Source organism: Apaloderma vittatum, unplaced genomic scaffold, assembly GCF_000703405.1.
Source record: "Apaloderma vittatum isolate BGI_N311 unplaced genomic scaffold, ASM70340v1 scaffold11964, whole genome shotgun sequence".
Classification (NCBI taxonomy): domain Eukaryota; kingdom Metazoa; phylum Chordata; class Aves; order Trogoniformes; family Trogonidae; genus Apaloderma; species Apaloderma vittatum.
The window spans coordinates 45,320-71,305 of NW_009711007.1; the positions used below are offsets into that span (position 1 = coordinate 45,320).

The 25,986-nt window shown below is 40.0% G+C and overlaps 1 protein-coding gene across 1 annotated transcript in view; it reads left to right on the forward strand.

Moving 5' to 3' along the window:
* IL21 (interleukin 21) overlaps nt 1–5,550 on the forward strand; it is a 6,204-nt gene extending 654 nt beyond the window's left edge. The window contains exons 3-5 of the mRNA XM_009867502.1: nt 3,513–3,650; nt 4,093–4,173; nt 5,458–5,550. Of these exons, the coding sequence (XP_009865804.1) occupies nt 3,513–3,650; nt 4,093–4,173; nt 5,458–5,550 (312 nt within the window). The remainder of the gene's footprint in view (nt 1–3,512; nt 3,651–4,092; nt 4,174–5,457) is intronic.
* The last annotated feature ends 20,436 nt before the right edge of the window (nt 5,551–25,986 follow it).

The window sequence follows — 25,986 nt, forward strand, 5'->3', positions numbered from 1 at the left end:
ATGCAGGTTTGGGGAGTGGAAGTGCCTCCAGCTGCCACGAGCTCCGGCCATGCTGGATGTGAACCCAAAGGGACCTCCCTTCCTCCCTCCCTGAAGCTAAATGCCAGGAGTGCGACGGTAAAGGTTGTGCCACACAGCGCCTCCTCTCCTATATAGTCACACCGGTTTCTCCAAGACTATTTGTGTGTAAGGGTTGTATTATCAATGAGAAGATAGAAATTGCATCCCCCAAGTATTCTCTTGGGATTCTAACTAGTTAAAATTACAAAAAACGGGTCCCTGCAAATCTCTTTCTAATACAGATATTTATCTGTACAGTATTTAACGCTGCTACTTCACATGTTCCACGGTTGCGAACTTTTTATATGTAGTAAACTACACACGAGTCACAGCAAGTGCATGTGCTCTCAAAAGTGACAGGATGCAAGATTTATCATGAAATTAAATGCTAATAATAGTAACAACATGTTTTAAAGCTCAGAAGGTATCAGAAGGTTATCAAAAGAAAGCATCCTGCTTTCTTTTGATAACCCCCGACATGCCACAAAGGTCTAGAGCCCGCTATGGTTAATTACTTGTCCTGTTGTCAGCTGTCTTAAATTTACCTGTAATTTCAGTTTTTGAGGCCTGATAACTATTTCAGAGAACAATTAATTTTCATCAACATACAAAAATAATCTTTATGTATAGTTTTCTGAAAAACACTCAGAGCTATTTACACAGGACTGTAAGCTCTCTGATGAAACGATGACAAGAAGAAAGGAAAAAAACTCACCTCATTCCACAGTCTTCTCCTAGGCTTTACAGTTGGGTGCATTTTTTACTTTGTCAAAAACATACCGAAGCATGACCAAAACAGATACATTCCTTCTCATTGCTAGAAACAACTGCAGTGCAAAAAAACTAGTGCACTCGAGCTAATTGCTGGGGGTTTTCATGAACATTCTTTCTAACTTGTGGTGTCAAAGTGAAAAGGAGGAGATGATTAGCTGTTATTTTACTGCGCTGTTGAGCATTACCTCCGAAGCAAAGCAAGTACAAACAGTGACTAATCGCTTAATCAGGTTGGGGTTTGTTGTGTTTGGTTTTTTTTCTCAAAAGAAACTTGGTTACCTCAGGAAGGAAGACAACAGTTCATTTGCAGCTTAGGGCTTTACAGTCTGATTCTGGGAGGTCCCAAGTACCAGTGCTGAAAACTAGAAGAGACAGAGAATTCAAATATTTAGTAGGTATTAAGGGGATACGTGTTCAATCTCTGAAGCAAAACGTAAAAAACCATATTATTGTCCTAATAGTAATTATCACCAGTAACCATAACAACAAACTTTTCATCCTACATGGTGAAATTCACATTTACTGAATGGTGCGAGTACTAAGATATGAAACTACAGCATGCCAAAGCTGCACTCAGGCTGATTAGGTACAATCACCCTGGATTTAGTAACAGGTCTTTCATATCACTGTATTTCAAATATAAAAATATTTCATCTATGATAACCTCCATATGCCAGATTTACTTTGGCCCTGAATATTCAGGAAGAAGATGAGCTTTTCTAACATTCAGATTCAGTGGTTTATCACTACCTGTGTGCCCTGTCTTAACCAGGACAACTTCCCTGAGGTGCCCAGGGGAGGACTGACTGGACCCAATTCAATCTCATAAAATTTCCTTGTACACTCAGCAATGAACTGTCTTGGGGAAAAAAAACCAAAACACCAAGGAGGTAACAAGTTTAAAAGGTCAGAGCACATCGACTCCAGGGAAAACATGCTGAGCCTGAAAAAGTAATGTTAAGGCTGAAGAGATTCAAGACAGAAAGGAGAATAATTTGTGATTGCCATTGCAGCTGAAGCCAGTGACACGATGCAGATTTACATCGGATCGGCATCTAACCCCGCTGATCGCTAATGCAGGAAGTGAAGACTTTTCAGGCTAATCTGTAAAGTTATTTTGAGTCAGATGCAGAGTATTGGTGCAAATTGCCTCTGATACGAATATTTCACATTTGCCTAGCCTCCCTCAGACACTGCCAGGGGTCTACGCTTTTGAATGCCTCTTCATCCCATTGTACATCATTTGTACATCACAATGTACAAAACCCCACAATCCTTGCAGTCCTTTGACTGTTGGCCTGCCTATAGCTAACTGTTTAACTGTTAACTCAGCAAAAAAAAAAAAAAGAAACAAAAAAAGAAAAGGGAGCATATATGAGAAATGCTGGTTTCTCAGCTCATCACGGATGAGGCAGAAAATGTTTTCAGTTTCAGCTGGAAAATTGTTCTCTTTAAAAACGAGTGCTTTTTTTTCCAGTAAGCAAGACTGGTTACGGTAAGATGCTTGAAACGTGTGTGGTTTTTAAGGAAAATAAAATCTATTGGTTGTATCTAACCAATAGAAAAAGTCGCTACGAAAATTTGCTATAAGCAACATACACGAAGGCTGCCTTGTCCTTGCCAAAGCAGCAAACTGCAGCAGCATCTAACAAACCAGACTCGATTCAGCTTTGGTAGCAGTTGGTATGCAAAACAGGGATGAGGGCTTTGGAGCCCTTGAAAGATGCATAATCAGCAGTTCTAAATGTTTCCTTCTTTGGAAAACAGAAAGCGAGTTAGAAATTGGCTTCAGTAAACACGGCTTTTCTTTCTCTCCTGACTATAGGTTAGTTTTGACCTTTTCCATAGCTGTCTGTCTATGGAAAGGAAAACGGCCACTGTGCAGGGAAGGAGCTTCTGCAGACTTAGTGTCAGCATCAGTAAAATGAATATGCAGCTGCCTCATGAAAGGAAAACGGGAGGTCGCTTTAATTCCAGATAAGCAGCAGTAACAGAAAACTTGTATCATCAGAACACATGGCTTCCTTCTCAAGTCCAGCACAGACGGTGCTTACTTGCCTTATCTGAGGTTTAATGTGCACTTGGATTTCATGTCAAACAGGAAGACAACTCAAGCCAGGAGCTTGGCTCTCCACCCTGCCTCTCGTCAATCCTTGCCCCCTTTAGGAAAGTCACCCGCTTACTTCATCACCTTGGTTTCCCAGGCTGTCAAGTGAAAACATTTCAGTAGTAGCTGGAAATATGCAGGTTTACATCAATTCTAAGTATAATGATCAAGTAGATAATATTAGAAATGGCACAAAAATTAAGAAGAAAAAGATGAATTCCCACATGCAGCACTAAGAACAGTCCAGAATGACACTTATTCTTTTAAAAAAGAAAAAAAAAGTCATGCCTATGCTTATGAAAACTTACCACACACTCTCCAGTAGCATTTTCTTTCAACTGCTGACAAAATTAATATCCAAGTGGACATTTTAGACATTTATTTTATGAGAAAATACTTAAAAAATTATCAAAGTAAAGGCTAAAAGTTTCTTGTGTGTCTAAAACTAACCTCACAGAGTACAGATGAATCATCTCAATATCATCAATACTTACTTTTGCACAGCCTAACACATACAGAAAAAAATGCTGCAACACTGGTTTCAAAACTGTTCATTCTTTTTTTGCCCTAGGAGGAATGTCTGTTCACGGCTGTCACCTGCTTCCAGACGGGCATACTGAAATTACAACCAAAAAACAGCAGCGTGAATTCCACATTCACCCAAGCGGTTAAAGTCTTGCGAAATTTCTCCTTGCACAATTCTGGAAAGGTAGGATTTCTTCACAATGCTCATAATCGTGATCACTGCTCCTTACTTTCCAGAGCAGACACCACCTGCAATGGTGGAACTGTAGAAAGCAAAGCTGACAGAAAAATGAGTCTGCCTTCCAGTACTTTGGAAATTAAAAAAAAGTCCAGTTTTCAGCGCTTCTGGGAGATGCACTCACTCTGATCCTGTCAGTCAATTGCACGTGCGCATTTGACAACCGTGAGATGTATCTGACAAAAGGACAGGGATTACTGAAATAAAATGTGAACAAGAAATATCATTACCATATTCTTTCCCTTTCTGAAATAGCCCGTGTCTCAGCTTTTCCATTTGTCAAAGGCTTTGATTACAACCCTGTTGACTTTCCAGTACAAAACCTGCAAGTATTATTTATGATTCTGATGCACTATTAACAAGTGGCACCATCTTCTTTATCTCCCAGCAGTGTGAGTCTTCATGTGAATCGTATGAGAAAAAATCTCCCACAGAGTTTTTGAAGAGCTTTACAAAACTAATCACACAGGTAAGTGGAGTTGATTCCTCCTGGGTGCTTTTTGACTCCTTGCGAACTATTACAGATAACCTCATTTTACATTTTATTTCTAACAATGGGTTGTTTTTACAGTTACACAAGTACTAATACGGGACATGCCAGAGCTGAAGGCTACTGAGAATCTACTATTTAAAGCAGACACTATGTTATTTAAGAAAAGGTGAAAAATGTAAATATTTTCCATTGCTACTATGTTATGCTCTGTATGTGTGTGTGTGTGTGTGTTAAGTGAAGGTATCTCCAAAAATATTAAGGAGTCTTATTCGGATGGCTATTCCTCAGATGATGCTGTTTCAAAAGTGATCCTAGTCTCACCTTACAGTGAAAATTATATTGTAATTTCACTAGAAAAGGTTCTCTTGAGGGACTAAGCTATCACCTTCTGCTAACTAAAAATGCGTGAGATGACAACTCCTGTATTTTTGCTTTGATGTTAAATGAATCGCATACAGAGATGCCTGTAACTTTTTAAAGAAAAGGAGCAAAAAAATTATCAGAGGCTTTGAAGCCTCGAAGGTATCTACTCAGACTTATCTACAATAATACCAGGCACAATTCTATTTCTAAGTTCTTAGACTGTATCTTAGCTAACTGTGGAAATACCTTGCATTTAACTGTCTTATAAATACTGGAAAAAACATTTACAAATCACACTGTATGGCACAGACCTGATCTGTGTCCACGTTGACGTTACTGGCACATTTGCCACGGGTTTTAACAGGGAGAGGAGTAACCCACATGCTCTAAGTGGAGATGAAGGATTCTGTGGGGAAAAAAGCATTTCAGAAGACAGAATTCCATCTAGACGCACACTTAATGTGATAAACACAGCAGAGGCATAACCGGCTGGGATGACCAAAAGGTCCAACAAATACAGTAATTAGGATTATTCAGAGTGAAGCAGCTAGAATGCATATTGCTCTTTCTCAAAAGATAGTATCTTACACTCATATTCATGTACCACGAACACTACTCTCTCTCTCTACTATTGATTCATTTTAACCATCAAAGTTTTAATGTAATTTTTTTTTAAAAACCTGGAATTGCAATTTTTTCTTTGGAAACTGTCAAGTTTTTTGTTATGTGGAAACTTGCCTGTACAGCTTCTGAATCCTGAACATTTCTGTGGAACTATGGCCAGACATAGCACTGAAGCTTTTAAAATAAAAGTAAGTATCATAGCATTTAAAATTAGTTTTTAGCAGCCTAATTATATACCATCATATTCTGCTTGCCATGATTCTGTACCTCTAGACTCCTCCACCTGAGAAGCAACTGTTAAGTTACACCCGAACAGATTCACGTGACGAAACCGATCTTGGAAGAAAGCGTAAAGCTTTCCAGTGAAAATTAACCTTTCATCTAATTTTCTCTCTACTTAGTAGAAATGTAGTATAGAAAGGAAACTGGAAAACTACACCTAGTATTACAATGGAAAATTACAAGCTTAGTTACCTCCAAAAATAATGAGGTATTATTAAAAATATTTCCATTCCAACCAATGTCAGCCTAGAGGAAAACTAATACAAAAAGCTTTTTTTTCCCTCCACATTTCGCTGTTGTGAAGTGTGAACCTTCTCAAAAATTTAGGTCAGAGGAGGAAGGAAGATCCACAGGGCAACAACAAACCAAGTTTCCACAGTGAACTCTCCTTGTTTCTAGTGACCATTCCGCTTTAGAATATCTTTTTTTTATTATTATTTCTCTGCTTTTTTTCTGTTTCAAAAACCACTTTTCCTCTGAGTAATGTTCTATCTCACACCCCAACGTTTCCACATTACTGTATGAGAATTAACAGTCTAAACATCAACTACCACTCATGTGTAAGTAATCAAACCATGAAGTTTAAACCATGTTCTGCACCTTTTATCTCTGTTTCTCTGACTCTGCTACCCATAAAGGCCCTTAATCACCAACTAGTAAGTAATATGCAAAGCTGCTGCTGCTACTGCAATGGATTTTGAAGTTAGAGAAATAGGAAAAGTCGGGGTAAAACAATTTCAGAGTTGGATAAAAATCCCTGAGAAAACACCAAAGCAAGTCTTGCAATTGCAGAGTACCTGCTCATGTTTCTGCAAAGTTACATTTAAATTTTTACAGAGGAGTTTAACTGAATGCCTTTATCATGAACTACATGCCAGTGAGTCCGAGAAGGCCAACCAGTAAGCCAGCACTGTTCACTCACTTCCACGGAATATCTGCATACGCACAATTTTGGGTAAAGAGCTTTATTTTCAGACAAAGAACACAGCGTATATTTTTTTATTTGTAAATGTCTTTTCCAGTAATTTTGTAAGTGCCTCCGAATCGATAACGTAAAAGAGCCTGTTAAAATTTTAGTTGTGCAGATGAAATGTCAACAGTGAGCCCCTACAATGGTACAGTACATACTCCTAAGTAATCACTATAAAGCATTGAGAAGTAATTGGGACAGATACTTTACAACAGAAAAGCAATTTCCTACCAGAAGGTCATAAGCTAACTAGTTACTCCTGTCTACACTGGCACAGGTGCTGGCTTGTGTACGCAAGGCAGCCTGTAATGCAGTAAATAATGTAGCTATTTCTGTCTAGTGACTTGCTCCACTGTTTGTAAACTATGGGTTTTATCACACCTAGCATAGTGCTAAAGGTTTGGGTTTTTTCCTGTTGGAAGTGTAATATACTCATTTGTTATCTGAGGCTATTTCTTGTACCTGTAGAACAACTTAATTCAAAATGTTCATTCATAGGACTCAAAAATAGAGGGTCAGCTGTTCTGACACTCTGCAGAAAACTATTTATTGGACAATCCAGTCCAGATATGTATGGGGAATATCAATCACAAAGTGATATCTCAGATGATTTTTGTTAACAGCACACTGTCAGCACAATCACCGAGGGCAACTCCGTGCACTTCAAACAGGCTTTGACTTCCGTAATGGCAAGGCCTTGGGCTGACTCTTTGACTTGTCAGGGTTATGAAAGGTTGCGTGCGATTACTCAGAGAGTGTTATTTGAAGCCCAAACGAAGGACAGATCAGTCTTCAAGAAGACATTATCTTGTTCTTTGGCACCATTCTCAGGAGTAAAAAAGCAAAAAAGCCCTAGGAGGAACTTGTGACCCTAGGAAGGACAAGTTTATCACAATTCCAGACATGTATGTAACCTTGACTTATTTTTTTATTTGTAAGATGAACTCCTTCTGTACTAACCACACTCTTTGCAGAAGCAACGTGTGTTTCATTAAGTGAGTACACAGAGTAAGCCATAAAAGCTCATTACCTCCCACGGAGGTTTTACAATGTATTTATGATTTTGGTCATAAGTGCCCTTTGCAGGCACTTCAAGATGTGTTTTAGCATAGTATATACAATTCTGTATAATATTTACTTTTCTGGAGAAGATTCTTTATTTTTATACCAAATGACTCATCTAATTTAATTATTTATTGTATTTCTGTTCATATTAAGGACTACGTGGTCTGATTTATTTATAAGCCTATGATATTAAATAATTTTAGCTAATACAAGTTTCTCTTGCTCTTTTCTTTAAAAACTTGTGACCATTCCTGCCCTGACAGTGACCCATAAGACCCCTCAGTGAACTTTATTAGCTTACACTGTCATAGCTTTTGCCACATCAGATCAGGGACCTGGTACACAAAGTTTATCCCTGCTGTTGCAAAACTGTTTAAAAGGTATCACTTAATTTTTTATTGTTCCCATCTGATTTGAAAATCTTTTTAAAAAATTGTTTTTCCAAGCCTAACACCTTCCCCTTTTTGCCAAACTCACAGCTGGTTCGATCAGGTCACCTAGATTTCTTTAGACTGACAAAAATCTAAACAAAAGACTAAACAAAAATCAGGTAACTACATATGTTTTGAGTCTACACAGAATAAAGCCAAACACCTGAAAATGTAACTCTAGAAGTAACGACTGTTCAGTTGGTTTTGCACTGTGCTCTCTCCTCATCCTAGTTGTGTCTTGTTTTGAAACGTCAATCCTTCATATCTCAATCTGATAGCTTGTGTTGAAGTTCTCAAAAAATGAATATTTTTAGCTCTAATACCTTATAAAGGTAGCTACGTTTTATCTTTTACAAAAATGCCTTTTCCCTAAAATGCAAGAAAAATGGACTTTGCTCCAACAAACAAGCACAAAGATCCAACAAAAACAAAGACTAAACAGTCGAACCTCTACTCCTTCCCTTTTCATCTCTTCAGAAAACGGACTCAAATAGCACCTCCTTCCATTATGTTGCCCACCATCACACATCTGCATTTGCTGGGCCTGATTTTCTTTAAAAAAATAAATAAACCTTCAGAAACAAATAAAACCAGATAACAATGTCATAAAACACTGGAGCCTTGAGGTATAAACTGCTCCTATGTCCAGGAGTGAGGATGATGGGCAAGACAATGCTAACATGATCTCTCTCCTAGAAGACCAGCAGTTCTGCTCCGTTCATCAGGTATTTTCCTCTCAAAAAAAGCACAAGGAGACTGACTCCAAGGATCTGGGTGTGCCAGTTGCCTCTTCTTGGCTCCCAAATAGTTCAGTGGTGGCGAACTACTAGATCACCCTGCAAAAGTGTTTGGGGGGAAGAGCAGAGGATAGGGTCTAAGCAGTCCCTCTTGTCTTTGCACACAAGAAGCCAGTGGGAGTCTGGTACGTGGGGATTCAACCACAGTTCACTCTTACTCAAATCTGAGCTGTCTGTCCACTCAATGAAGAGATGCAGACACGCTCAGGAACAAGCCATCCCACTCCACACTACGTGTGGCTTATATGTGACTGGGTAAAAGCCTAGATATTTGATATCTATTACTAGATACCATGAATCTCACTCAAATTCCCTAGGACTTAGATGCCAACCAAAACGTTCAGGATACTTTCTGTGCCTGACGCAGTGTCTCCAGGTGCATGTTTGCTCAATATATCAGAGCCTGTCTTTCCTGTTTTAACATATTTAATTTTACACATACACACTGCTTTTATTTCTTACTTGCATCTTCCAGTATTTCCACAATCACATTAGAAAATACAGGAAAGAGCACATTTGGAGTAGACATTTTTTTGCTTTTAAAAATCTAAGAAAACTGAAAAATAACTGCAGTTTAAGTATGTTAAGTATGATTTCGGAAATATTATTAGCAGTGCCTGCCATGGGCAACTACAGCGTGTGAATATGCTCACACCTCACTGTGGCAAGCAAACAGACCCCGAAGCCCTGGGGCCAGGCTACTCTTCCTTCATAAGTACATGGTTCATTGCCTAAACATATTCTCCTGACTCAGATCTCGTATTAGCTGAAATGGATCACACAGAAGGTTTAACAGAAGGCTTTGGGCTTCTGATACTTTCAGAAGTATTTGCTGGAGCACAGCATACACTGAACATCGTGTGTTGTACGGGTATGTGCTGGTACAACAGAGAAAAATAGAACCTCACAGACGAAAGACAACTGTGCTAATGTTAGAATAACTCAACTATTCAACTCTGCTGAGAAGTCTGGGCACAATTTTGCCCAAATTGACCTAGATACCTGTAGAGATGTAAAAGAACTCCCTTTCAGAGTTGGAATATGTCAAGTATGTTGTTTTGAACTGCACAGAAACGCTATGCTTTTTCTCTCAATGTTTGGTGCGGTTTTGGTTTCGTGTTGTTTTTTTGGGTTTTTTTTTTAATATCCGCTGCACACTGTCCCACCAGCTGTGGGGGCACAAACAAAACACAACCATCCTACAGAGTTCTTCTTTGTTTTGCATTTGTGCCGATGGTACTGTAAAAGGACCAAAGGTGAAAGAGAGTATTTCCTAGTCAAACGTCCTTGGCCAAGCTGTGATTTGCGGTCCTGTACTGCCACCAGCTGGTAACCGTATGGAAATGCAAAACCATTCCAGATACAAACCAGGTAAACTGAATCACGCTCATGACTCTATGCTTTGAGATACACTACTGATGCAGTAATCAAGTTACTTACTTCCTATTTAGACTTCCCTTTTCCTGCTTACAGAGATGAAGACTGCCCAATATTATTTTCTCGTCCAACTGCATTACTCATACAGAATTTTTTTTTCAGAAGGAAGCTTTGATCCTCTCTTCTCACATCTCATTTTTCTATTTACATTATCACAGTGGTCCATCATTCAGCATCTTTCTTGCAGGCTTTTTCCCTCATTCTTGAACAGACTGAAGTATCAGCAACAAGTTATAGAAGATGAAGGGTTTACACGGTAACTAAAACTTCTAAAGAAATTAGAGGTGACAAAGACTGAAACTATGGCAATATGGACTCACTCAGAAAATTTAAGAGTCAGTTTAAAACACAGTTTAAGTCATATCACCTTAAATAATGAACAGTAGGCACAAGTGAAACTATATTACCTATATACAGAGTTCTGAGGTTACAGTCTATTTTCTTTTGGACAAGAGCATCTTGACTGGGTTTAATATGGCTTAGGCTGTGTACACCGACTTCACATCATTAGCTGGCTTCTTTTTCCAAGGAATTACCTACAAAACAAATCTGGATCAAACCTGGCTCACAGGTCATGCCATCTGCTGTTTAACCCAACATTGGCTTGTAGCCCTAAGAAGCAAAGAAGTTTGCAGTGAAGCTGACAAAGTTAGCTACTTGTAGCAATAATGCTCCCAGGTATAATAAAACACCCAAGACAATAATCTTTAATGAATACCTCTAAACCTTTTTCTGAAGCAACACTGATCATGATAAAAGATTTATATGTTGTGGCAAGACAACACAGATGGAGTCCTCAAAACTAACTGCTGGTACTAACTTGCCAACAGATAATAATTTATGTCTGCAGTCAACGGCAATCATTCAGACATGTTTCTTATCATCTGTACATGGAACTGAAGAAAATCCTCCTAAATCAGGGACTTGATAAGGTATGCAGGGAACACACTCTCTGTCCTTATTGCTCTCATGAGAAAGGAGCAAGATTCCTATTTCTGAATGTACATCAAGATACGACATTCATCACACCCTGTCACTAGACATCAACATCCTTATTCATCACAACTGCTATTTATCAAGTGTTGTAAATCCACACATGAAAAAGAACACAGCTTATATCCACAGGATTTTTATTTGTAAGCCACAGAAGTGAGGGGACCAGTCACAAATCAGGTGTAACAGAAGATGCAGTACATTTCATATCAAACATCATGGCAGATCAGACAAACGCTTTATACTGACAGAGCAGCTCTCCTCATTCTCCCATAAAACAGATGCAGAGAGAATGAATGCAAAAAGGGGTCAAGGCCAAAACTAGTAAGGCAAGGGCTGAATGACAGACAGTATCTGCAGGGAGTGAAACACAAGAAGACGTGTGAGGTTGGCACACCAAATCCAGCATTTCATCGAACCGAGAAGCATCTCCAAGCTCACGACTCCCTTTAGGGATGGCAGGAAAACAGATCGATGTAAAGATCACATCACACCACAAGAGGGCAGCACGCTACCCAGAAAGGAAAACGAATCTCCTTCAGCTTGTAAAAGATTAATCTATCAACCCTCAAATGTAGGGAAATACATGGTTCAAAAAGGTAACTTTACTAGAAAGAGCTACGATACTTCTATTTCTGAGAAAGAATTGATGATCAAAAGTTATGAAGTTGACGTTTTTCCACACAAACTAAGATATTTTAAGGCTCCATGACTCCTCAGGAAAATCCAATAGATGGCCAGAACTTAGTGAAACAGATCTGAGCAGTCCTTAAGTTAATTTCCTTTTAAGAGGAGACAGAGATTATTAATTTCAATAGGTTAAAAAACAAGGTCAAGGAAGAATATTAGAAAAAGAAGAGGAAACATAACTTTATACATCAGGTGTTTATAAAGCCCACTATCACTGTGTTTCTGGACTTCATAAATAATTAATCTCATCAGTATTATCATTATTCTCCATTTTACTCACAGGAAAATAAGTCAGACGCAAAGTAGTGAGATGCCTTTCCCCAAGCTTTAGATGACCTCTGCATCAGAGGCATAGACTGAAACAAAATGAAGCAAGTGCATCTAGTCCAGCACTTTCATGAGCTGGTCACCTCCGAACTGCCCACCTCCTGTCTGACACGGCTTTACACGAGTGCATGAGACACGAAGTCCAGACAAAGTGCATTTGCTAACGGGGAGGACACCTTTAAATTCAATTATCTGTAAGGAAGTAAGCAAGCTGGAAGTTTCTACGCTATTCTTCTTCCCACACATACAATCTCTCTTTTCAAGGCTGCTTAAGAAACAAAGTAGATAAAGACAGTGGGGAATCAAGTCAACACAGTAACAAACATCTGCCTTTCCTACCCCTATGTTAGAAGCAGTATCACGAAAATTCAAGGGCCTTTGCCAAGGTTCTGCGAGCAATGAACACACATAAAACTCACATCACTCATCACAATTTATTTCACCACTCAAACATGTCCTGTGATAAGACTGAACATTTCTGCAATACGGTAGGGTTGGTTCGTTACTTGTTTTTTCCATTTTTTTTGTGTGTAAGAGTTCATTTTGTGGAAAAATACCTTGACATCGAGTTTACTTATGCTGAAAACAGGCGCAAACTTAGCATCCTCATTTGAAAGCACCAGGATAAAAGTCCTCTGGGGCTCCTGGCCCAGAGGGCAATCACAGTGGGGGACAGGGGGTCAGCTGTGCCTGTGGGGAGGGGAGGGGAGGGTGGGTCAGTTGAGCCAAATGGGCCAATCACAGCATTCCTTCCCCTGGCGCTCAGTATAAAAAGGCCCCTAAGAAGAGCATTGGGGGTTTTGGTGGCTGCTGTGCTGTGAAGGTTGTCTGTCATCTCTTCCTGTGCTGTTAATGTTCCTGCCTCCCATTTTAACGCCACAGAGGAGCACCATTCACCATGACAGGTTGTCTTGCCCTGCCTACCTGGGTGGAAGTGGTAGAGCTTCTTTTCTGCTTTTTTGGGGCTGTCATCACAACTCTGGGCTGGGGTGCTCCCATCTGCTGCCAAGTCTGGTCTGGGACTTTTCTGCTTGGGACTTTGTTGTCATCCAGAAGGCGCGGGCTTCATATTAACATCTTCTCTTGGAGCTTTGAATGTATTTCTATAGCTGTATCCTGCCTACCTGGGTGGAAGTGGTAGAGCTTCTTTTCTGCTTTTTTGGGGCTGTCATCACAACTCTGGGCTGGGGTGCTCCCATCTGCTGCCAAGTCTGGTCTGGGACTTTTCTGCTTGGGACTTTGTTGTCATCCAGAAGGCGCGGGCTTCATATTAACATCTTCTCTTGGAGCTTTGAATGTATTTCTATAGCTGTATAACATCTGTATATAGTTTAATATCTTTTTGTTAATATTATTTGTGTTACACTGATTCAAGTTTCTATTTTTCCATTCTCAAAGTCTCTCTCCCTGGTTCCCTTGTTATCCTCCCTACCAAGGGTGGCCGTGAGATCACAGAGAGGGTTTGTCAAAGTGTAGTGTCTGCTCTAGCCTTAGAGTTCAACACACCTAAGAAATTTTAGAAGAGTTTGTTGTTGGTAAGGCAAGTTCTCTGACCCAGACACACACACTGCACCACATGAACTTGCACAATAACATGAGCTAGTACAGCCAAGGGAGAGGACAGGAACAAAAATTAAGCAGCAGGATCAAGATGAGCCCATTCAGCTCGAGGAGCTCCAATTGCAGTGAAATCACTGGCCCAGGGAGACACCTGTGGCACCTGCACCAGGTTGGGCTGCTTGCTGCAGTGCTCTGCACAAAAGCAGACAAGAACCTCACCTGGATTTGGTCATCATTAAGCTGTAACTGCCTTTAAAACAAGTCCTCCTTAAGCATGAATGTTGTGCATCACAAGACTTTTCTTACTAAGATTTTGTACAAGGTGTACTCAGAAATTGACTGCGCTGGGAGTTTTTCAGTGAAAGGTTTTTCCACTGGAGGATAACATTTGGTTGAAACAGAAACTTTGCTTTGTAACTTGCACTGAAACAGTCTGACAGAACTTTAATCAAAAAACACTTCTCAGGTCCACAAGGGAATTTCTATTAAACAGATGAATATGTGCACAAGTGCAGAGCAGACAGCAGGTTTCTAGGATGCACATTCACCAGGGAAGTGACTGCTGGAATTGGGGTCCAATCTCTGCCCTCTTTGCCTCCTCCTTTTGGACACACTCCACCAAGATGCTAAAGGAGGTGCCTACTCCACAGGCTATTGACTGCTGCAGATCAGTCTTTCTTTTTCTCGAGGGTTTTTTTCATCAAAATAGTTGAAAGTTTTCAACATTATTTCAGTGTGAAATGGGAAAAGAGGTATAAACTGAAAAAATGACACTTCTTTGAGATGGGGAAATACTTTCTAGCTAGTTCTATCTGGTTCTCATAAGGTTTATCTCAGCGTTTGAGACAATTCTCTGGCAAATTTCCCTGTTTGATGCATATGACTTATTTACCCTCTAAGAAAAATTCAGTGGGCAGCACAGTGATGAAGGTCAGACAAAGAGCAGGAGACATATACAGCAAACAGTAAATCCCTTTATGGAATAAAAAAACCCTGTAGGTTGAAAAGTGAATGGGAGAGAAACCGTATAATAATCTCATTTAAAACTTCTCCCTCTATGAAAGTTTCTGTATGAGTACTGATCCAACAATAAGCCATTTCACAATTAAAACCACTCAAGGTGTTTTCCCAGTCCCCACAGATCTCCTTATTTTCCACCAAGACAAAGCACTAGCACAACTAATTCACTTCAGTGAAAGGGCTCTGCAGAAACGTGGATATCAGCAGTCACGTGACTTTGGATAATTAGTGCTTCATTTTTAAGTCAAAGTAATGATGACTTATGCTTTAAAATATATGATAAACATATTTTAAACTCGGTGAGTTTAAGACAAATATGATTGTCAAATATATTCAAAATGTGCTGCTTCCTGTTGCTTTATTTGAATGTTACTTGTACATAAAAGAAAAAAAAAATAAAAGGGGGAAAAGAAACAATTAACACTATACAGTGAAAAACTTCATGTTTACCATTGGATTGCTGAAGTTGGCAGTTTCACTCATTGTGTAGCAAAATCAATTGGAAAAGCAGCGTTTTTCCATTAAGCGCTGTCACTAGGCCCACACACAGTCTACAACTGCTGTTATATAGTCTATATAGAGTAAATAGTTACATAGCTCTTAACAGTTTAGTACTTAGGACAAAAAGGTTACATGATAATCTTACAATTTTTTCTAACACTTTTGAGGTATCTCTAAACTCTCTGATTGTGGATATGAGGTTTTATAGGGATAAACTGAAGTATTGTTATAGGGGAGTTTTTAGAACAGCACAGGCTGAATTCCAAAATGAGCAATATGATGTAGTCATTTTTAGAAATAGTTAGTTCTCTTCTGGTAAGACCATTTCCTCTAATAGCGTTAACTAAAGCTTCTGCAAACACTATTCCAAAATCAACACCATGACCTCTGGGAGTAACCACCACATGGGTATTGCATGCTTTTTCCAGGGCAAGGACGTATCCAAAGACCTTGCAACAAGTAGATTATTGCACATCAGCTGCTCCTTTTTAACATACAGCTCAGTAAAGGGAGGCTTACCTGACACCAACTGCTCCTGCGCATGTTTCTAGCCTGAAGACGCAGCAGCCTGCCTCCCCGCAAAAGGGAGGTAAAATGTCTCACTGCCAGAGGGGAGATTGTTTCTGTCAGCAGTCACGGTTGTAGTGGTCAGAACATACAAGTTCTTGTCTTCAGGGGTTTCTTAGATTTTAGTCAATACAGACAGGCTTGACAGACTTGGTATAAAGGTAGTTCAGGCTTCTTGAATCCTGTAAGATGATACGAAGCAAGAAAGCAAAATTTTTATGACTTGGGATATCAAGTTCCACGATTTAAACCTCCCTGCCTAGTATAAGTAAGTCTGGCCTCGAGCAGCAGTGATTTATTTTTTTTCTGCCTGTCTCTATATCACTGTGGTTAAAAGTCTAACTGGGCAATAAGCTGCTAAGATCAAGGGACACTTTGGAGGACAAAGCTTAGCAAGTAGCCCCTCAGCAGGGGACCACGGCAAGGCTATGGGTATTAGGGAAATGTCCAATGGCTAACAAAACATGCTGTATCCCACAATCTCAGGCTGAACTGCTTCATGGGTGCTGCACACTGGGCTTTGCAGGGATCCTTTGCTGATTTTCCAGTTCAGTCACCTTTGCACTGCTCCTTTAAATTGCCCTCCTCAGATCTGACTCGTGGTGGTTCTTCTGTTTCTATTTACTTCTTCCACACTGAGCAGCAGGCAACACCTTCATTTACCTCTCTTACTGCCTGGCTCTCTCCAATCAACTTCCAGACTACTGTCTCCAGCCTTCCAACCTCCTACAACGTCCGACCCTTTAGCACAAAAGAGCAAAGAGCAGCAGATTCACAAGTGGGCATCTCATCGCAAGTACTGCAACTGCCTTGTGGCTTCCTGCAGTGTTATGCACACCTTCTCTTGCCTTTTGGAGATGCCAGTATGCCAAAATCTTTTACATGTAGCACAGAGGAGTCTACTGACTGATACCACCAGATTTTTTCCTTATCTGAAAGCACTGGAGTCAATTCTTCCATTGCTCCCTCTTGTAAATTCACTTAGAAAATATGAAAATGTTATCCGCTCAACACACTAGCAGTGTGAAATAAACGCCCAGTGGCCATTACTTCTTTGCTGTGGAGCCATTAGTGGACATGATTATACAAGACCAGGGGCAACACCAGCCACCTCCGCTCAATGCAGGGGGACCACCATGAGATGGGCAGGTGCTCCACGTCGTAGGAGAACATAGGGGCTGTCCCCGTATGAGGCACCAGCAGATGGAGCCCCGCAACAGGGACTGTATCGTCTCCTGGGGTTTGCCGAGGACCTCTGCACGGCTCTCCGCACCCTGCTCTTACCTTTCTGTGTCCCTGAAAGTCAGGAGCAGGTAATTTCAGTTTCCACAATTCACAATTTCCAAAGCACCCATTCACTTAATTTTAAAAAAATACTTTTATTAAAAAAATTAATAACAGGAAAAGCTTACAAACAGCAAAGCTCCTTTACAAGAAATCCTTCAGAGAATATGACTAATGTACCTGTACTTTTTAAATATAATAGAAAACTGAGTCAAGGCCTACTCACTTTCTTACTCTTATTCTTTCTTTTGTTGTTTTCTCTTTACAATCTTTCAACCATTTTCTGGATGGAAAAAAACATCAACTTAGTTTCTGAATACAAGCAAAAGTCCTTTCACTTCTACTTAGAATTCAGGATTCCCACAAGCACCCCAGCACAAGTGGCCCCACGCAGCCCTTGGTCTACAGCAGCAAGAGAAACACTTTTCATTTACAGTGCACTGTCTGGTACCTGCAGAGTTCTCTCAAATCCATCGAGCTTGATCTTGCTGTTTTTTTGTCTGGTTTTTGGTTTCGTTTTCGTTTTTTTTTCTGATGCACAGATTTAAAATGAGTATTTGGACCTTTGTATCTATTGACAAGAAAGGGGCAAACTCTTTTTAATGTCAGTCACTGCTTGTGCATATGCAAGGGAGTTGCTCTGTGAGCTCCTAGTCACGGGTACAATGACAGTAACCTCAAGTGTAAAATAGTACAGTTTAAAATGCTCAATGTTCGTACTGTCCACTTCCTCAACATTTTAGGTGTTCCATGTAATTGTGCAAACCACGAATTGCATAAAAATAGAATATTAAAAGATTGCTAACATTAAAAAAAAAATCCTCGAACATTACTGACTGCCAACTTTTTTTTTTTCTGTGCAGACATGCTATAAGGGCTTAATTTCTGTATTTTTTGAGAATTCCCACATTCATTGAAGAATAATGATCCACTACATCTCCCTGTCGTCCCCTAGGAGCTGTGACGGCCAATCACTCTTTCAGTCTTCACACCTAAGCCCCACACACCACAGCCAGAGCCCTCCTCACACCTTTAGGTGGCCCCAACCACAACCTCTCACCTTTCTTGGACGGAGCCAGTTGCCTCCTGCCTCATTCTCTCACCCAGAACCCTACAGGCATCCCTCTGCACCTTTTTCCCTCACTGCTCTTGCACCGTTTTCTCTTCCAACCTCAGTTGTTCTCTCTCAAACCTTCACCACTATACGCCCATTACCTGCCTGATCCTGCTCTCCTCTGCAGCCAGGGCTGGCTCACGTTCTCATCTGCATCTCAGTCAAGCTCAAAAACCACCCCAAGCAGCAAATGACTAGCTCGTTTTTCAACTTGCTGGCCTCCAAAAAGAAAGCAGAATATAACTTTTTACTGGTGCTAAACTGTTTCTGTGGAGAAGGGAACAGGAAAGAAAGCTTAAAAAAAAAAGTAAAAATCTTTAGGAGCTGAAAAAGTTTAGTTTTATATTATAAACTACTTATAAATACTACTTAAGAATAATGCAAATTTAAACACGAAGAGTTCAATAGTTGTTTAATATTGTTAAAAATCTCACAACCACATGTGTCTTCTTTCTTTTTCCAGAAGTAGTCACCTCGACACAGTAAAAATTTATCTATTAACATAATCACAAAATGATACAATACTTCGTACTGGCCTTATTTTCGGAAATGACAGACGTACCACTAGCTATAAATAGCTGAACTATCAGGGTCATGTAATAAAAATATTGGGTAAATTCAGCTATAGTGAGTAGAAGCATTGTTCACTTGAACAACTTAAATTTTTCCTTCCGGAACCTACACCTTGAAAAGAAATGTTGTTCCCATTCCACTTAGAATTAAATTAAGACACAGACAGTTTTAGTGTATTAGGTTACACAGCTGTTCAAATGGCAAATCTGGCAAAAAAAACCCCAGATGTCCTGACTCTTCTGTTTTAACTATATGACCAGATCTTCCCATTCCAAATTCCCACACACCTACGGCACCGTCGTTCCGATTTCATTCACTCAGTATTAAAAATAACTGACATTGCCCTCCACAAAATTCATCAGTTTAGAAGTGAATACTCTTAAATATAGGAATTTCCGAAATGAGTGTAGAAACTCTTTTGCTTCCATGTAAGTGACTAAATAGCACATCACAGACACAGCAACCTCCGAGACTGCTGCCCCCTTACTGATTTGCTGCTGCAAACAGTAAACTCCTTTTTAGCAGTGGCTACACTATTTGGCTACAGCACTGGTTGATCTTCCTCCCCCCATCACGTGTTTGGTAAACACGCAGAAAGATTATTTCTGTTCACTTCCGTAATTTCTAGTTTTACTATTAAATTAGATGGCTCAGGTTGTTTTCATTTCCCCATAAATAAAAAATATCCTTGGTGGAAAAAATCAACATTTGTGCATCTAGCTAACATCTGCTAACATTTCTGTTGAATATTTACGCTTCCTGTTTAACATCGGAAATTTGTCTCCCCCAGATCTTGGTTTCACTCTTGATCTTTTTCTTAGGCATTTAAATGGAACCTTTTGACATTTTTGTTTAGCCATGTACAACTAATATTTCTGGAGGCATGATAGTAACGCTGTTTTAGGAGATAGATCATAAAACATACAATGTCACATAAAATATTGCCTTCACTTTCTCTAAATGGATAATCTAAAAGCATAGATTTTCATAGGCACCAGATGTCATACTTCAGGCAATAAGTGGAGAATTAAGCCTTGCAGAGACACTTAACAAAGGGATTTCTCCTCTCCTTCCTTAGGCACTACCCGTACGTACAACAGATAGAAGCAACCCATTACATAGTCCCTGCGTATCACGTCAACTCTCACCAAATCAAGAGGATTCGACAAACTACCTCACAAGGAAAGCGCATCGTTTCGCTTGTTAAGACTGAGATCTGACCTTTGGACTATTGTGTTTTTTTTTTCTTTCTAACCCAGGACTACATGGACTGTCCCATGTAACCAGTTTAATAGCTATGAGTAAACTACTCACTGCCTCACAAGCAACACAGTAACTGCTCGTAGAATTTGACGTGGCCGAAGAAACCAGTGTTAGGGAAAAATGAATTAGCCATAGAACAGAAACTGCTCTGAAAGCAATGGCGTTCCCACATGAGGCTGGGAAGGTTCTCTAGGCTGGGAAGGCAGCAGCAGCGCATCTCTAACTACTGCCAGCATGAGGTAGTAAGTTCTGGGCTTGAAAAAGCCCCCTCTGTTGGTCTGAAGACAGACACAATTGGCTGAACCTGTACAGCATGAGTGGCCACAGTTATTCTGCATCTATCTAGAACGACTGCAAGTACTCTCAGGATAACGCTGCTCAGGAGGAGAGCTGGGAGCCAAGCTGGAAACCCACCTTCTCTCCACTTTCACTGCAAGTCTCAGGGCAGACTTCATGCAACTGACTTTGAAGTAGAGTCACGAGTGCAAGAGAAAGGCAAAGGGAGAGAGATACACACCAACAACAGACCTTCAAATCTCCAACCCTCATAGTAAAAATAAAAGCAGTTAATTTCAAATATGAGGTGTCACTGTAAAAACTGCTCTGAGACACAATGCTTTTTTTTCACTCCTTACACATCACAGAAGTCTTCATGAAAATATCACATACCCTCTCTACTTTTTGGGGTTATGAATTAGAATTCAACCTTGGACCTTGACAGATACATCCCTGATTCCTGTTTTCAAGAATCACTTACAGGATTACACAAACTTCTACATGTAACCCTGTAAGATCACTGCCTAATTGCTCAAGCGGTAAGGTGGTGCATCGAGGATAATCAACCATGTCTTAAATGCTGGTGTCTAAAATCCACTTTTAGTACAATCCAGGAATTAAATGTAATAAAGTAATAAAAGTACTTTGGGAATGAAGGGAGACATCCTCTAGAGATAATGAGTGTACTTTTTCAGAACTATGTGCCACCTTACTACTATCATTAAGCCAAAGTGCATTATTTTATCACCAATTCCAGTGGGGAGGGGAAAAAACTAGAGCCAAAACCAGTAGATATTTTTAAGTAAGCAATCCAAAGCTGTACATCAAAATGAAGTAAATCATCATGGTTTCTGTGACATCAGGATTAGGACTGGATTATTCAGAAGTAGGCACAAAGGTCCTGCAAAATGCACTGGTGAAATTTCACTCTCATTGATTCATGAGGAAGATTAAAGCAGGAGTCAGCAACTTCCCCAAGTAAGGGGGGAGGTAGTGTCATAGCTAGAATGACAACATGGGAATCTCTAAACCACATCCCTGCTTAAGGTCATACTTCACCGCATGAGGTAATCCTGTAAAAAACTATCAGGATTGGACAGAAAGGAAGAAATTAATACACAGTCACCTAGGACAAGAGAAAGAATTAGACAATACACCCAACTCAACAGCAGGAGAGGAAAAACTCTGAACTATCACAAGCAAGGATACACCATACACCATAGGGGGAAACCCCTAGGTTCTACATATGACTCACATTTGGTAGTTACGAAATTATAACCCAAACTACAAAAGGTATTCTGTATTCATCCTAACTTTTTTTAATGAAAAGACAGGAAATGGTGCCAAAATTGCTACTGCTTGTCGCACTCTAAGGGAAATCTTGTCTCAATCGCATGAATTTTGTACATTACGTTTGTGAGATACTGGGAGATCAATTTTCACATACGAAGATATTCTAGTATTTGGAATAACAATTACTTGAAACAAAATTTTCTAGTGTCTTCTTGGTGCGTTAGTCAAGGACAGCTGTTTGGCATAAAATAAACGAAGAATCAAAAACCCCAACCCAAAAAACTTTCATTTGTACTTGAGCTACCTGCATTACCTAAATTAGAAGCCCTTGGTCCTTCCCTCATTCTCTGCTTTGTTTGTTGTGTCACATTTGGTCGGGAAGTCACAGGACCCTCACTCCCTGAGGTCCCTACATCCCAATGTAATTTAAGTTGTTAACTTGCAACATGAAAGAGAGTATCTCAAGACTCTGAACTGGTTTTATTTAATAATGCTGATGAAGACAGCTGCAGGGAAAACATGCAGAACATGACCAACAGTCAGGCCAGCCTCCACCTGTCATGGTACTGGCTAGGATTTTCTCTTTGGAAAATGTAGCCTATGAGATGAAAGAACCTGTCTCCATCCTCTTGTTCAAACATCTCGTCGTGTCGCACTCCATACTCACACTACTCGCTTTCAATGTTTTATTTCACAGCCAAACACACTAAATTTTAAGTGCTGAAAGACACACGCTGACAATCTCCACCTGAAACTTTCCACTATGTACCATTTATGCATTACCCCTGCTCTGTGCATTATCAACTAGAATGTCTCAAGGTAACGGGGCTCCTCCATTTATCTGGCAACATAGCCAAGGTCAGCTTTAAAGAGTGGCAAGGCAGCAAACGCTTCTTAAATTCTGAAGCCTCAACCGGTATGTTCGAAGGAGTGACATTTTTCATTTGGGGATGAATGCAAAAGAGAAGAAAAATATCTACCATCACCTTTTGTAACTTTTGTACAGATGCCACACGCTTGAAAAAAGCACATCGAAGACGAGATCTCTCACCACTCTATTTTCTGCAGCAGTTGGGTCCCATTTCACGTAAAGCAGAAGCACAACTACTGTTCCAACATGACAGAAACTTCCGATGGTTTTGGCAGTAACTGCACTAAGAATTTGCTACTACACTTACAAAAATGAAAGAGGTGCAGTATTAGGACAAATCATAAAACGCAGTGACTCATTTTGATGCCTCCTAAAAATCCAGGGAATGGGTTCTTGAACTCAAAAAGTCCGAGAAGCCTCTTGTTGTCTTCTAGATGTCAGAATCCCAACAAGCAACACCTTCCCAAGATCTCCCTTCTTCCATTCACTACATAAGCTTCTTGCCTCTACTTCATTTTAGGAAACAGTTGGTCAGGTTGATTCATCAGTAAATTTTCTCATTTTCTTGAATGCTTAGTATTTTTAAGATATTTTAATGTCCAGGATCACCAGGTGATATCAACCCCCTTTTTAAAAAGGGTATAATTACTTGCCTCTGCCATCAGAGGAAGGAATTTTCAGCCAGGCAGTGTTTTACTGACCCAGAACTCCAAAACTAAAAACACTTCACTAGAAAGGGAAGAAACTACACCTAAACATAATCAGAAATATTTTTTTTTTGAATAGGAGAAGTTTCACAGAGATAATGTTTCATTTGTTTCTGGAAATGTCAAGAGCTTCCCTTTGGGCACTCAAAAACTCATCAAAGCCTCTCATTTTGCACAGAAAAGGGTTCTTCGAAGTAGGGATTATGAGCCAGTAGCAGAAGTCTGCTATTTTATTTGAGTATCCAGCTCAAATCTCTATACCTTAATTCAGGAATAAACGGCTTGTGTTAGATCACTCTGTTCATTAAAGGCTGAAAAACTAAGAATTATTTGCAATAAAAAGAATATCATATATAAATTCAGCATAAAAATAATAGCAAACGGTTTCCTAGAGTCAAAATAATGACAGCATTGCATGTTCACTTCTCCTCTAGCCTCAGCCTGGAGTAAATGCACTGAAAAGTCCTTCCACCATTACCGTGACAATGCACGGCAGCAGTTTCATGCATTGGGCATCTAAGGTGTAACTATCCCTGCAGGGAAACCTGAAGCATCCAAAATATTTGCATCCTATTTGTACTTGCAGTATGTACAGTCTATACAGTGCACAAGATGAAAATCCTTGGCTTTTCTGTTTTCCACAGGTGGGAAGTGCATGTCTGCTGTTCTCATGGTATGTTTTGGTGTCGAACCCTTCCTCCTCTCCCACTCTTGCTTTCTCCCCTGTGCAGCGCTGCCTTTCAGAAAGCAAGACCTTAAACACGGGGATGTAAATGTCAGGTCCGAGCCACTGACAGCTTGTCCCATGTTCAAAAGCATGATTAGGTGATTACAGTCTAGTAAGACACAGTCATTTTTATACTTGTCTCAGTGACAGGTATTCCCTGTGGTTAAAAAGGGAACTTTTCACTGACCACACATTCACTGTTCCCCACTTTATCTCAAGGATACCAGCCTTCTGCAGGTGCTGTACTACTGGTACGCTATCACTGAAGAGCAAATCCTAAACTAGTTTTTTTCAAAAGCTTTAAAACAACACGTGCAAGGGCCTCTCTGCTCCCACCCATTTATATCAAAACCTGTACATTACTAACACTTTTAAACTAGGATCTGAACAGAGCAGGGGGCCAAAATGTTTTGTCTCATGCATTTGATTATGGAATATATGACCGAAGCTGCTATGATGCATTTGCTACCAATAAATCACTGTCAATCTTTCCTTCAGCAAGATACGGAAAGTAAAAAGTACAGTAATTTGAATAACGGTGGGAAGACCAACACCTAAGCAAATTTCTCCATCGTTCTTAATGCCACTGCCAAATTTGTTAATAAGAGAGCCCAGGGACCAAGTGAGAACTTGGCACTAAAATTTCAGCTTTGCTTCCACAGTATAATCTACTGACCTTCACACCTAGCTACTGAAGTGGCAAAGTCTACGATCTGTGCAGAGCTTGTACACAATTTAAACTCGTGTTTTGTGGTTTAATAGACTTTTCATACTCTTATCAGAACTGCAAAAACAGAGTGAGAAGAGAACAAACTCTAATCAGATCACTGTGGTCCGTCTGAAAACCTCTAACTACATGATCAGAGTTTCAATTTCCTGCACTTTTTATTACTGATGAGTAAAAGTAAATAGTAATACACAGATATAAGGAGGACAAAGACCAAATGATTTTAGGGTATTTGGATAAGTAGCCCACTTTCCTCAGATTATAACCCACTACTTCAGAAGAGTGCAGTTTCTCTTGTGAAAATCAGTCATATTCTTTCTGCTACTATGTTGCTCAGTCTTGCCTCCCTGAAAACTGCTTCCAGAGCTGCAGACACGTAAAAACATCTTTCCCAAACTCCAGAAAACTTACCTGTGCAAAACTTAACACCTGAATGCCACTGAACAGAGGTTTTGTAGGAATTGTTTAGGAGTACGTTCCATGTAAAACAACAGTAGCTTCTCTCCTTCTGCATTTATATAAAAGCTAATAAAATGGATTTGAATTTTACTTGTCATGCCTGGTCATTATTACAACCTGAATAACAAAATAGTAGCGCACACGTTTAAACAGAGGACATGTTCTGTGTCTGAACAGTTTCACCTCCCTCTTGCAATTTTGCCAGGTCTCCATCATTTTGCAATTTAATACTCCCAGTCTCCTAACTTACTTAATATCATGGAAACTTACTCCCTCCATTCCAACACAAGTCTGGAAAAATTTGCTTCTACCAAGATCCACCAATTTTTCAGAGAATTTCATGATGCTCTTTGGGCACTGAAGGGAAGAATTACGCTATGGTTTCTGCTTTCTCCATTTAGACTGATGGGCATGAGCTGATACGGGTGCTATATTAATCACAATGTAGCTACAATGCACAGCATCTCCTCTCCAGCCCACGCAACTGCATTTCCTTTCTGAGAAAACCAAGGTATAGGAGGGAAGGTGACGCACATACAGGTCTTGCACGGGTTCAGGGTCATGACGTGGCTGGGGCAGACACGCAGATTTAGGGGCACGGGCTCTTTAAAAATTATCACAGGACTTTAATCATGAAATATGCTGTTACCATACTATGATGTGTATTTTTTAATTTCTGTTGAGGTAACAATTTCATTGTTATTTTTTTATATACTTTCTACTTCCTCCAGACTTAGGTGCACAGTTTATCCTGCTATCCTGAGTACATGGATCAGTTGGTAGAAGCCGCCTTTTAGGCATTCACACCTGTGAGGACACGTCCCAGTTTTCTCCTACAGCTCAGCCCCAAAGCTCCCCACCTTGTTTA